Source organism: Serinus canaria, chromosome 11, assembly GCF_022539315.1.
Source record: "Serinus canaria isolate serCan28SL12 chromosome 11, serCan2020, whole genome shotgun sequence".
In the NCBI taxonomy this organism is placed as follows: Eukaryota; Metazoa; Chordata; class Aves; order Passeriformes; family Fringillidae; genus Serinus; species Serinus canaria.
In genome coordinates, this window is record NC_066325.1 from 6766154 (window position 1) to 6780167 (window position 14014).

The following is a 14014-nucleotide window of genomic DNA, read 5'->3' on the forward strand; positions in this document are numbered from 1 at the left end:
TGTTACACTGAAGGCTATAAGCAAAATTAAAACTAGGTCATTGTCATGAAAGGAAAGTTTCTGTTATGATTTATGGCTTCTGCAGCTTTGTTTGTTTCTCCTTCTGACCTCTGACAGGAATCTGAGTTTTAATTTTAGAACATTGAAAGGAGTAATGGGTGGAAAGTAGAATAATAACTTATGTCTAACCACTTTGACACAGTCTGTTCTTACTTCATAGATAAAAGTTCTCCTGGGTGTGAAATGACTATTTCCCCATGTAAAATATCTGTCCCTGGCAAGAACACTGTTTTCCCCAGCTCAAGGGCAATACTTCATAGAATTGCAACAAAGATTATTTCTAGACCAACTGCTTCAATTTCCTGATTCCAAAGGATCTGTTCTTGAGCACCAGAATTGCCCACACTGTGAGCTCTCCCATTCAGGGATGGTGAAGGTGGTTTGTGGCTGAGGTGCCAGGGAGGTGCAGCTCTCCTGTGACCTCTCCCAGCAACAGGTCTGAAAAGGACCTGGGAGCTCTGGGGGCCAGGCACGTGTTGTGGAGCATTGGAGTTGGAGGTGGTGATGAGCTCTGGCTCTCTCCTGCCTTGTGTGTCCCCAGTGCAGGTGAAAGCTCTGACTGCCCTCCCAACCCAGTTACTCAGCTTTGGGGTGTGATTGTGTCAGGAACAGCTGTGTTCTCTTTAAAGAAATTATCCTGGTTGGCTACAAATGCTGGAATGGTGACAGGGAAAAAACTTCCTAGGTACAAGTCTTTCATTTGATAGTGAAGTTGATGAAAAGCTTCAGGAAATTACACTTAAAGCCACTTCTATAACAGAAGAATGCTATGCAATCTAAATTCAGGGGTCACTTCCACCTCCCAAACTCATCAAACCTGCCCAGTCAATGAGGGATTGTAATCTGGGCAATCAAAAATGAAATGCACAGTAAAAAATAAAAAAGGGGTGAGAACAGACAAAGCACAATAGCTCTGTGGACAGAGGTTAAATATTCATAAAGCAATTCTGTGGGTAATTTAAATACAAAATTAAATGGGGGCCACTTCCATCTGTGAATTCCTAGCTTCAAGTGCTTCCCTGTTAGGGGCTGTGCTGTGTTCTTGCACTGTGCCATGACAATGTGTGTTTATTGACACAGATACCTGACTTACCCTGAAAGCAGCAGGCTGTCAGTGAGCACTGGGCATCAGACCCCTGCAGGGCTGCATGATTACACATTATTATACATATACATTAACACTGTACACACCTGCTGCCTGTAACAGTATCAACCCCAGCCAGGGAGATACTCAGGATAAAACCTGCCACTGAAACTATTTATTCCCATGTGCCTGCAGCAGGCCAAGATGCTGATGTTGGCCCAGGAAAAATGATTATAAAGAGCAGTGTCAGCACCTGCAGTCTCACTGCAAGCACATAACAGGCAGCTAAAGCCCAATTCATACAGAAGGCAACAATAATATTTATTACCAAGTTACAAGGTATTATTGTCACTGTGCAAATTTACACTTACAAACTGAAACAGAAGTCAGGTAGTTAATATTAATCATATAGCTTTAATACAAGACAGAGTATTATATACAAATTAAAAAACCAGACACAACCAATTTCAACAATTGGTGAGACAGCTTCAAGACAGCAGATACTGCCCAATCTTCAATAAGAAGAAATGCTTTATAAATATTTCACATGGCTGTTGCTTCTTCCATCTGCCAGAGACCCTGCTCTTTGAACTGCAGGAAAACAGTTTCACAGACATTTCTGTGACTGCTTCTGACTTTCCATGAACTCACAGGTCAATAGTTCCTTTCAACTTGAATTTTTTTGCAGATCTCTCACTTGCTCTGAGCAGGAACTTGCTGCCATAGATGTAGGAAATGAACCCATCAAGCTCCAGGCTAAACACGTTGTTAAGTTTGGGAACAACTGAAATGCAAAAGGACACAAACTGAACAAAGTGTGCTAGTGTAAGTCCCTCTTATGGAAATATCCTGACATACCAGGGGATGTTATTCACCTGCAGATCTGAGACTTGACACATTTCAAGGTTTTTATACTTTCTCAAGAGAAGAAAAATAACCCAAGCCTCCTCATTTAACTGGAATTACCATAGTTAGTCCTTGTGCAGGAGCATACACAATACAGTGTTACACTTTTTAAAAACTGCTCATTTCTGATGAGATGTGTTTTGGGTAAGATACTGGGTGTTGGGTGCTGACTCTATGCAAAGAGCCAAAACCACTGATATAAACCACTGTACTCAGAGGCACAAAATGAAGAGTGTGCTCAAGAATTTTTTTATGATTCCTGTAGTGAAAAGAACTAAGAATGCCTTGTATACCTTTTAATTTGTCCTCTTTAGTGATAATTTTGAAGATGTGTTTAAATTCCTGTAGAATGATTCCTGTTATCCCAACGTAAGAGGGGCACTTTGATTTTGTAACTGAAAAAACAGAAGTAGGTATTAGAAAATTTCAGATGCCCTTTACTTGCTCTTCTCCTGTCACCTGGTGATTTTAAACATTTTCAAACATAAACATTTAAATATTCTGAAATAATGTAGTTACAGTAATCACTGGTTAAATGTGCAGTTAACCTTTGCAACCAACAACATGATTTTCAAGAGTAGTTGTAAAGTAATTAGAATTTTTAAGGAGAGAAATATGATCTCAACTATGTGATTTCAGAGTTAATGATACTGAAAGGAATTTAAAAATAAGCTGAACTACAGGATCATCTCCTGAATTTCAGAGGATGTTCTACAAGCAAACAGACTAAATACCTGTAACAATGGCTCCATGGAGATCAGCTTTGAGCAGCTTGCTCTGAATCATATGGGGTTGCCTTGAAGAAGAGAACAGGATCAAAGAGGAGGGAACAGAATCAAATGAACTGTCAGATTTACAAAATGTGACCATGACTATTATAATCATGATAATTCTGTGATTCTGTGAAGTAGTACTAATATGCTTATCAGTTAGCCACAGTGTTTCAAGCAGTAACTCAATAAAACTGAAAGTTTTTCTTCACAAAACCCAGACTAAATTTAAAATATGCCCACGTACGCATCAGGTTTGAGGCCATGGCACAGGTCTCTGATGTACTGTTTCCAGAGCTCATGGAGTGGGAGGAAGATGGCATATCTGCAGTAAAAAGAGATAAATGAAAATATTATACAAAATGTACTTATAAAAAAATCCATTGGTTGATTACTGAAGTAGTCTGTATTTCCACAGAGTTCTTGACATTTTCAAGTTACACAATCTTAAGTTGCCCTGCAAGGTGACCCACTTCAAACCAAACAGCTGGTTTACTTTATAAAACAAGCACAAAGCATGCTCTTTTCTTCCAGCCCAAATCAGTGATGTGTTTTAGAGCATTAGGCTAAGACCAAAGAGATTTCTCCTTTTTACCCCACTCTTTTATCTCCCTACTTACTCTGTTAGCAAAGCAGGGGATTCATTCAGCATGATAAATTCAAGGAACCTTATGCAGAATTTTGACTCTCTGGTCACAGTCCAACTTTACAAACGGAAACCAGAGGGGATTGTGCATGGGTTTGATTTCTTGTCATATTTAGGTACACAAAATGAGCTCAACAGAAATGAACCTTTCACCTATGCACAAAACTAATTCTTTTCTCTTGGTGAAATGCCACAAGTACTGTTTCAGACTGACTTTACACACTGGAGGGTTCCTATCCACATGCATGTGCTGCTGTTTTCACAGACTTTTGATGCAGTTCCTCTTTACTACACAAAGAAGACATTTAAAGCCTTACCTCTGCTGCTCAGGCTCAATTTCAAACAGACGCAGCTCTCGCCTCTGCTTGGCAGTAAAACCTTTTGTCTTTTTCCTCTTCTGCTTGGTCTGTTTCTTGTGATAATGCTCCAGAACCACAGCTTTCCTAGTCAGCATATCCTGGATAGCCTCATCTTTCATTTTGGGCATGCTGCGCTTCAGGAAGGCATGTACCAAAGTCTTGGCTTTTTCTGAGTCCTGGGGCTAAAGACACGTGAAAGGATGCTCTAAAATAGTATGTGTTAATTAAGTTAGAACTTGCTGCTGACTGGGGGTTTCATCCAGTCGGCAAAATCTCCGTGGGAATGGGAGATGTTCCCACGCTGAAGGCCCCGCGGGCAGCACCGAGCGCGGGCACACCCCGGCCCGCTGGCGGAGGAAAACTCTTGTTTTGCATTTCGTTTGAAATGGCGAGTTCAGAGCGGGATATACAGGGGAACCCAACCCACCCCCGGCCCGTCGGTGCCTAGCGGGGTTTAAGAGGCCGTGCAGGAGTGCGAATGGCCAGGTAACCCCGGCACGGCGTGGTCGGTACCTGCAGGCGCAGCTCCCCGGTCTCCTCGGGCGGCAGCCGGCGGTACAGATGCCCTGCAAGGCACGGTGGCGCGGGGGTCGGCCGGGGCGGGCGCTCACCCCATCCCCAGCCCCGCATCCCTCATCCTCCATCGCCGACCGGCGCCCGCCCTCCGTCTCTCACCCTCCACCACACACCCTCCATCCCTCACCTTGCACCGCCCGGCCCCCATTCCTCACCCTCCATCACACACCCTCCATCACCTCACTCTCCAGCCCTCCCCCTCCACCGTTCTTCCCAAGTCTTTCTATGCCTCACCTCCATCCCTCGCTCTCCACCGCTCTCCCCTCAGCCCTCTCCTCCATCCCTCGCCCTCCACCGCTCTCCCCTCATCCCTCCCTCCATCCCTCACCTCCATACCTCGCTCTCCCTCTCCCCCGTCCCTCTGTCTCCCCTCCATCCCTCTGTCTCCCTCTCTCCCTGGTCCCCTCACCCTCCATGGTGTCTCGGCGCAGGCGGCGCAGCAGGCGCGGGCCGATGACGAGTCGGGCGCGCATGCGCACAGCGGCGCTCCCCGACCTGGCCACCAGGCGGCGCCGCCGCCCGCGGGAGCCGTCGGGTTGCTGTGAGGGGAGCTGCTGTAGTAACTGCTGTTTGCTGCTATTTACTATCTTCTACTAATAAATTCTCTGAGTTGGGGGACTCTGAGCAACAGATATTTCATTTACTGTCAATCATACCTTCTGTAACACAGGCCAGCTCATTTTCCGTGGTCACCCAGCATGTGGGTATGGTCACGGACCCGCGAGGTGCTGTGCTCTGGTGTTGGAGTAGGGACATGGCCGTGTCCTTCCCTCAGGAACAGCACGGTCTGACACTCGTCATGGCAGCCTGGCCGTGCCAGTCCTCACTTCTCCCTCATCCTGCCGTTCCATCACCGATGCTGGGGTACACATTTCCACATTTCCATCCTGCAGTCTCCTCGCCTCCTGCTTCTGTTGCCCCATTTGCTCTGGACATTTCCTTCCTCCCCGAGATTTACCAGTGTGGTGCTGGAGCCAGCCATGCCCCAGGGCCATGGCAGGCACAGGTCTCTCTGCCCCTACTGCAGTTCCTCCATTCCTACCTCTCCTGGCAGAATTTCTTTCCTGGGCCCATCCTGTCCTACACGGCCTCTCCAGGCAGAGCCCCAGCTGCCGCTGCAGGGCGTGCTTGGCTCTGCTCTCCATGGTCAGCAGTGTGTCAGGTCTGTCCTGGAGCTGCACACCCAGCAACACGAGATCGTGGGTTAAAATCAGCCCTCCTGTTTTTAGCAATCAAGGTCAAGACATAGGAAGATGCCACACAGGAGATTTGCATGCTCTGACACATCAGGGCCTATTTCCTTCTGGGAAGGGAAAAAGTCCTGCTCACTCTACAAAACTGAAGTGTCTTGAAACCAGCGTGGCCAATTCCTTTTCCTGCCAGCCCAGTCCCAGCTCCTGCAGTCCTCTGCTCAGGCATGATTCTTCTCCAAATACAGAAAAGATTTTTATTCTTGTCACATGGCGATATTTGCTTAGCAGATAATTAAGCACTGCTTGGTAAAGGATATTTGGGGAGGGAGTTTTGGAGGCAGGGTATAGGAAACATGATGATTTTGTGAGTGCTGCTGTGGGGCACAAAGGTACTAAAGTGATCCCTAACAGGGAATGAAATAGTAGATCTCTCTGGTTGTGTGTAAAGGAGAAAGAGCTGGTGTTTGCAGTGATTAAGCATGAACAGCAGCTGGTTTGTGTCACAGACCTCCTGGCAGTTAAATATGTTACCACAGCAAGTGGATCTCTTGGTTTTACAAAGCATGGACTCCTTGAGTTGTCATTGCTACTATGAGAAGATCAATTTTCATGAATGGAGTACCAGGATAAGCGCTATGGGTCTTTAGGGCCGTATGAGTGCTCCTTCACTGGATTTATGCTGCAATTCTTAGGGCACTTCAGGGATTAATAGTCAAATCAGTGTTGGCGGTGCTGGTGTTGTAAATCCAATGATCCAGGCTAAACTGGTGCCTGGGGAAACCAGCCTCTTCCAACAGCTCTACATCTTCATTTCCCAATTTATCTTCAGATATAATGTCTGAGGGAGCGAGCTCAGAGCATTAGTGTGTGTCCCAGCAAGAAGGCTCTGCATCAGGAGTCGAGACTCACATCAAATAAACATGAAAAAGAATAGGTGAAGACACTGAGAAACTGCAGAATAGGCAAAGGCAGTTTGTAGATAAGAAAAAGAAGGCTCAGAGAAATGAGGAAAGATAGGTAAGATGTGAATGTGGAGTGATGTGGAAATATGCCAGCAAATAACTATAATGCATATTTTGGGATGTGCAGCACCCTGTCTTAGAATTTTGAAGCTTCCTTACTTCAAGTAAATCCCTTTGGAATAGGTTTGTAGTGATAAAGTTCCATGATATATATTAATAATACCATATTATAGGTGCCAACATTGGTGTTTCTTATCCAATTAAATCTAAGTGGCTTTATTTATTGCTCTCCAGAGATACTTACACCCCACTGACAGCTATGCAAACCCCTTTCATGGGCCCAATCTTGCTGTGCCCTAGGGGAGGATATTGCTGTGTCTCTTGGGGCTGCTGAACTGCAGGGATGGGCAATGACCCATGTGCAGCAGTGTCCTGGAAGAGCTGAGTGGCTGTGGAGCAATTACACAATGAGCTTTATTGTGACAGTCACAGAAGGCTAAAACTTGAGATGTGAAGTGACCAAAGACAGTATCATTAAAGATATTTGTGTCACACAAGAATAGCAGATCGGGGATTTAAAAAAAAAAGAGTAATTATGAACTGAAGCAAGAGATGAGCGTGAAGTTAACTGGTGTGTGCAAAAAGTCACTGGGCTGTAATCACTATTATACGTTTGCTGACAGTGATGCAGGAAATAAATACTGTAATTCTCTAGAAGGACTGTCTCAGCAAGCATTTGAGCTCTCGAGATCAATATAGTTTATTCCTCTTGGCCAAATTGTATTAGCAGCTGAATTTGGTCCCTAGGGACATCTGTACCAGTGAAAATAATTTCCATTTAAAGCCCTCTGATCTGATTTCCTCTATCCAGATAATATAATTCCCACCCCCTTCCCATGGCTGTGCTGAAGCAGCATCCATCCAGTCCGTGTCAGCCCTGCCACCATCCCACAGCTCCTGCCTGCGCCCAGCCTTGGCATCCTGCTCCTGACATCTCCTTTGGGCCTGGGGGAACAGTTTTAGGACCAGTGGCTGACCATCCCCCACACAGCTGGGCAGCCAGGACCTTTCCAGGGGGTCAGTACTCGGTGTTCCCTGGAAAAACCCATCTAGGAAAGGGTCATGTCTGGGGCTGGTGGGTGGGCGGGCAGGGTGAAATCTGCCATCCAGCCCGGTGGGAACATGGAGTGCCTGACATGGGTAACCTGAACCTTCATCTGGTGTCAGTGTAGGTATACCAGAGGAAGGTTTGCAGTATTTGTGTGTGAGCCCAACTCTTGCATTAGGGCCTTGGTTGACTGATTTTAGATTGCTGAGTTTGAGTGATGAGAAGCATCTTCTGAAGTACCATGTATCCCTCAAATGTGTCTTTTCCATAGAGCTTTCCATTAATTTTTCTGCTTTATCAGCTCGCCCTTAACTCAAGGCTTGTCAGCGTGTTCTGCCCCCGCCCCAAGCTGACAAACTGTCCTTCCCAGCTGAAGGGTCATTATTTCCTTGCACTCCTGGCTCCTTCTCATCTCAAACTGCAGCTGCTGCTCCAGGGCACAGACAAAACACTGGCTTGTCTGTGCCTGACAGAAACAAGAAAGCGCTGGGAAGCACAGTCCAAATAGATCTCAGTGGCAGAGACATCAGAAGCAAATAATAATCTAAAAATATTTTCAGAAAATCTCAATGGCCTAATGGCTGGGTTTTAAAAAAACAAAGTGAAACAAAGCAGGTTTTTGGCAGGCTGTGCCCTGTCTCCACAGCTGCTCACACTAGAGGGCAGCCCAAGACTGTACAGTGCTGTTGGAATTCAGCTCGCTGTCTTAGAGTAAAAAATAAATTATAAAAGTTTACAAATTGTGTCCTCTTATGGAAAAAATGTGCCCGTTTGCAGCTTGGTTCAGCATACAGAACTCCAGTTCCTCCACATACCAGCCTTTTCTGCATCACAGTGTCAGTGAAAAGAGGATTGTGAAGGAATTCAATTTCACCACAAATTAAGGAGGCCACTTTTTAAACGCCAATAAATTCTTATATCAAAATTAGAAGCTATATCCGTCTTCAAATATTTAAAATATGTGAAACCCTAGAATACCTGGAGATAACTACTGCAAACTACAAGAACCTAGCCTTGGCACACAGAGCAGTGCTAAAATAGCAACACTTGCTTCCCAAAACAGTAGCAAGCAGTCAGAAAAGCTGAGGCTTTGGCAGCTGACGTTTGCTTTCCCTGAGTGCTGGGATCATGTATGATCCAAACACACATCAGCATGACAGGCACCACTTCTGCTCCTGAACAGCTTGTATTTACTAATGAATACCAGCACTCAGCATTCATGTATTATTCCATGACAGTGTCTCACAGTCATTACTTTTGCTATGCTTTGAGTCTCATTTAGAACTACTTTAAAACTTAATTAACATTGGGTCATGTGTGATAGGGAGGTATGATGCAGAAATGAGTATTAACAATAGTTAATTAGAAAGTAATAATAGTCATTGGAGTTATAGCAGTTTGACTAGTTTAATGTATTTCATTTGGTTTTGGTTAAACTACATAAAATTAACATAATTCATTACAATTTGAAAATAATCCAGGTGTATTGAAAATAAAAGGTGTATGTAATTTGTGTTTCCCTGAAGCATCTTTTGCTGTGTTTCCCAGCAGGTGCTCGGGCCAGGGGCAGGGGAGGGCACCCTGCAGCCCGGGGTGCTGTGGCTGGGGCCATGGGCACTGTCTGTGACACTGTGACCCACAGGTGAGGGAGCAGGAGGCTCCAGCCACGCTGGGCTCTGTCTGCAGCACGGCTACCTCCTGCCCAGCTCCCAGCCAGCAGCTGCTCCCTGCCAAACAGTGCCTGGAGTTACAGCTGCTGAGAAACCCCAGGGAAGCTGAGAAGGTTCATTAACTGAACAGATAGGAATTTCTCATTTTTCTTCTATAATGAGGCATCCTTCTCAAAAGCATCGCTCTGAGCAAAGCCCTGTTCCTGCCAGACTCTTTGGAAGCAGCGTGCTGAGGCTGTCAGGAGTGAGCCATTCCTTTTAACACAGCAAGTCTGCTTGTGCACCCCAAAGGATGCAGCTGCTGAATACACACTGGAAAGGCTCCTCTGCAGCACTCAGCTTCAGGTCCTGCTGGTTTGAACGTGTCTGTCACAGCATGCCAGCTCATGAGAGTCCTGCCCAGGGGACCTGTGTGTCTCAGGTGGAGTGACCCAGAGGAAAACAAGTGGGAGCTATTTGTCTGTTGAAACTGGGCTGAATGAGCCCTGTTGTCACAGTCAGCACCTGAGCTAGCAGTGCATAAGGCAATCTGAGGGCAGAACTGTGATTCCCAGCTGATAGGGAGTGGTGCAAACTCACACAGGGTGCTGCTAACCCATAACACTGCTGGGACCATGTTGGTAATGCATGGAGGCAGCATTACTTTCATAATGTTCCTGGTGATCTACATTGGTGTTTTATCAACCAATTATAGAGGCATCAGTGACTGTATAACGTGTGACCCAAACCACCAAGGGAAATTCAGCTAATCCCCCTCACTGGACTGCAGTGGAGGGCACTCAGCTGTGCTCAGGACTCTTGAAGTTTTCATCCATGGGAGTGTGAAAAGCAGTCACAGCATCTGAGGGCTTGGACTCCCACTGCAGGCAGGGTCCTTATGAGCAGTGGTCAGCTCCTTGCACAGAGCTGGCAATGAGGCTTTCAGCTCCCTGTCTGTAATCCCATTTCTTTGGGACTGCTGGAGTGTGGTGGGGCAGTGAGGGGGTTAATGCTGTAGCAGTCCTTTGATAATTGAAAAAGAAAAAAGCCTATCCAAAGCTAGCCAAAACAACCCCCTGTTTGAGGTCAGTGCTCTAGTAAGTGCCTTTTAAAGAAACAATAACCTGGTGCAATAGAAAACATTCTGTCCCTCTCTTCAGTAGAAATCTGATAAACCACAGAGAGAGGCAGGTGTCCAAGGAGATAAAAGTAATAAATGTGGCTGCAGTTCGGGAGTGAGTTAGGCTGTCAGGCTGGTAATTAAATGAAAGCCCTCTCAGGAAATGCTGGAAGCTAATAGATACACACGGAGATGCCAATTCATTTGCCTCAGTAATATATGTTAATTTTAGCATGGGATTAATTTATACATTTTGCAGTGGGATGAAATGGCAAGGATGGGAGGGGGAGAGCTTTCATCCTGCCAATGGTAGAGATTATTAAGCACCTTATATTTGTTAAAAACAAAACAGTTTGTGAAAATGGGAGAGAGAAAATGTTTAATTTTAACTCTAAACAGAGTTAACTAATCACAGGCTTATACTTGACCCAAAGCACTCTTGCAGTCAGCTGCCAGGGGCTTCTTGGCTTTGCCACAGCTCAGTAAGTACAGAGCCCTAGTTAGCAGGTAGCTCGAGTCACTCTGTGTTGCTGTGGTTTAAAGGATTTCTGAGTTACGAGAGTGTGAAATGAGGAGTGCTGCAGGGGTGGATCCCACTACAGGAAAAACAGAGTTATTTGGGACTACAGCAAGCTCAAGGATGGATGCTCTGGCAAGTGTACAGAGGAGCTGCAGGAAAGGACAGATTTGTATGTAAAAGCACACTGGTAATCACTGAGAGAGCAGGTATCACCAAGAGCTGGTAATCTTCAGCAGAGCTGTGTGTGCCATGCAGGCTTGGGGCAGTGAGCAAATCACTGCTCAGGACCCCATCAGCTTTAGCTGTGTGGCACATCCTGAGCACAGAGCTGCCCAGCTCCTTCTGGTTTGTGGTTGTCCTCTTCTGGAAGAGAGCTAACTCTGAGGCCAGGCAGACACTGAAGCAGGGAAGATGTTCTCCTGCAGTGGAGGCCAGTGAGAGGGCTGTGACCCTGCTGTGCCCTCAGGAGCTGGGTGTTTGTGTGTTACTGCCCCTCTCTGAGGTAGTTTTTGAGCCTTGCATCACTTCAGTGCTGTCACAGGCACTGAGCTCTCGTGTAGCACCCCTGCAGCTCCAGGTGCACAGCTGAGGACAGACATGCTGCTCCCAGTGCATCTCAGGCCCCTGGTGAGTCTGGAGCTGACAGTGCCTGTGCTGGTGTCTGCCAGGGCAGCACCAGGTGCTGCTGGGGACATGAAATGAGGCCCTGATTTACACATCCAAGAGTAGCATTAAGGGCTTGACTACGGGTATCTCAGTGCTGAAACACACACTGCAGCACAGCAGGCTTCTTTCTAAAAAAAGCACTCTGATCTGTGAAATTATCAGCATTGAGGCAGCAGAAGCAAAGCAGATTTTCCTTTATTTTCTTCTGCCTTAGACAAGGAATACTCACTTGCCCTTCAATATGATTACAGCCCATTTACCAACACTTCTTTTTTCTGAATTTCAGACCTACATTTTGGAACAGTCACAAGGAAGAAGTGTTTCTTTTCAGAGCCTGGAGCAGCCAGAACACGGGTAAAGTTTATTTAACAAAAAGAATAGTTCCAGCTGAATACATATTGTAAAATAACAGTATCATTTAAAGAAAAATAGAAATGGTTGTGGGTCAGGGTCAGGGAAGGAAGATAATGACATCTGCTGCAAAGTGCATCCAACAACTGTCTTCAAATTTTAAAGTTTTTTTTATTGGATGTTTTTTCTTTTCTCTGTGTAATTACGGAAAATAATAGAACTGAAAGAAATGCACTGGATGCTGAAAGCAAGATGGAAGCTTGCTCAGGGATTGCAAGTGGAGGCATTATAAGTGGTGTCTCAAATGCTGATTTCAGAGTTGTGGGCTCTGTCTTTCCAGGATGGAGGTCTGTGTCCTTCCTGCCCTCACATGTGTCCCCTGAGGGACATCCTCCCTGCATGGCTGGCCAGGGCAGGACAGGGCTGGCTGCACACTCCTTAACAGCCATTGCCCTGGTGCCACAGAAGTCACCTCAATCCTTTTTGTTCCAGACTGCAGCTGTCAAAGTCCACACTCTTCATCAGAAGGAGAGTTGTTACCCACTTTTGATAATGGTACTTTTAGTTGGCTCTTGCCGCTCTTGCTACACAGTCTGGCTGCTGGGTCTCCTCCCAGGCTCTGCTGTAGTGTCCTTCTGCTCCTGCTTCAAGGGCTCTCAGAGTTTCCATAACACTGGGAGGTGAGCTGGGAGCAAACCCAGGGACATCCTGTCAGTCCTACCAGCATTGGCCCTGGGTGAGCTGTGGGAGACATGGAGGAGTCAGGAGAGCTCATGTCATTACAGGAGGGGCTCCTGTGCCAAGGAGGTCATCTTGATGAAACCCTTCCTGTCCCCTGAGGACTGACTTACAGGGATTTTAAGGGACTGTGGGGTATGCTTTAATGTGTCTTTGTCTTGACATTACTTGAATCCTACTGAGCCCTTCCATAACTCTGGCATTTAAACACAGATGTTGTGTATTGTGTGTTGTCCTCATCTTATGAATTGAAACAAAACAAAACAAGCAAACAAAAAGGTAGAAATAATAATTTTCCTCATTGTTATGCATGTAAAACTACCAAACTCCACAGCTGAGACGTTTTTGGTGCTCACACAGATGCACAGAGTCAGTTCTGGGTGTAGGAAACAGGGATGTTCCAGTTGCCAGTGCAGATACATTCCCCGCAGCTCAGATTCTGCTCTGGCTGGGAAGCACCAAGGCGTTCCCCATCTTTGGCCAGAGGTGATGACCGAGCAGGGCAGCTGGAGCCCTCGTTCTCTCTGAGTGTGGAGGGGGCGTTTCCGAGCCCGGCGCCTCTCCAGGTGCGGCACAAAGCTCCGCTCCAGGTCCTGCTGCTGCCCCGGGCTGTGCTTCAAAACCAGCTGAGCCTCCCACATGGCAGCGTGATTTACTAAACCGCTAAGATATTGGGTCAGCCTTATAAATCATTTTAATTATTTCACTAAACAGGTTGTGGAAATAGATCAATAGAAAATATGGCATTTAGGCTTACAGTGCTGTGCATTCATTATGGGAAAGGAGTTATATTAACTGATTTAGGAGCTAATAATAACTGAAAATAACAATTTAATGGAAGCCTTCCAATCCTGCACTTTCAAAGCAGGATACAGCTATATGCAGTCTACTCATTTTAATCTCAGTCAAGTATACAGAGCAATCTTTTGACTCTCAGAGAAATGTCAGTCAAGTACAAGTACTTGCAGACTTTCAGCATCCCATAAATTACATTATAATAAAACCAAAACAAAGAAACTGTCAACAATCATTTTTGCATACTGGCAGGGTCACACGAACCAGACACATGAAAAATAAGAAAATATATTGCAATCTAACAAAGTGAAAGAGTTGCACAGTAGGGCCTACTTTGCTCTTGCAGTTTGTGTTTCTGTGAGACTGTAGTTTGTGCTGCAGAGCTTGAAGGACACTTCTCTCTCTAAAATATTGGGGGTTTATCTCAAACATCTGAATAGTAAATATATGGTATATTTCTGTGAATATACACTATATTTGTGATTTATATATGCAAGGAGACAGGTAGGAA

General features: G+C 45.7%; 1 protein-coding gene across 2 annotated transcripts; it reads right to left on the bottom strand.

Annotated features, from left to right (window-relative positions):
- Nucleotides 1-1444: 1444 nt before the first annotated feature.
- On the bottom strand, nucleotides 1445-4874 carry POP4 (POP4 homolog, ribonuclease P/MRP subunit). Of its 2 annotated transcripts, none has more exons than XM_009090599.4 (7): nucleotides 4811-4874; nucleotides 4339-4391; nucleotides 3784-4007; nucleotides 3068-3145; nucleotides 2785-2846; nucleotides 2344-2445; nucleotides 1445-1928 (listed from the first exon to the last, which is right to left on the bottom strand). In XM_009090599.4, the coding sequence occupies exons 1-7, from the start codon at nucleotides 4872-4874 to the stop codon at nucleotides 1792-1794; spliced, it is 720 nt and encodes a 239-aa protein (XP_009088847.2). In that variant the 3' UTR covers nucleotides 1445-1791. The 2 variants fall into 2 exon arrangements, with proteins under 2 accessions (XP_009088847.2, XP_050835021.1); XM_050979064.1 differs by lacking the exon at nucleotides 4811-4874 and adding an exon at nucleotides 4738-4788.
- Nucleotides 4875-14014: the final 9140 nt, after the last annotated feature.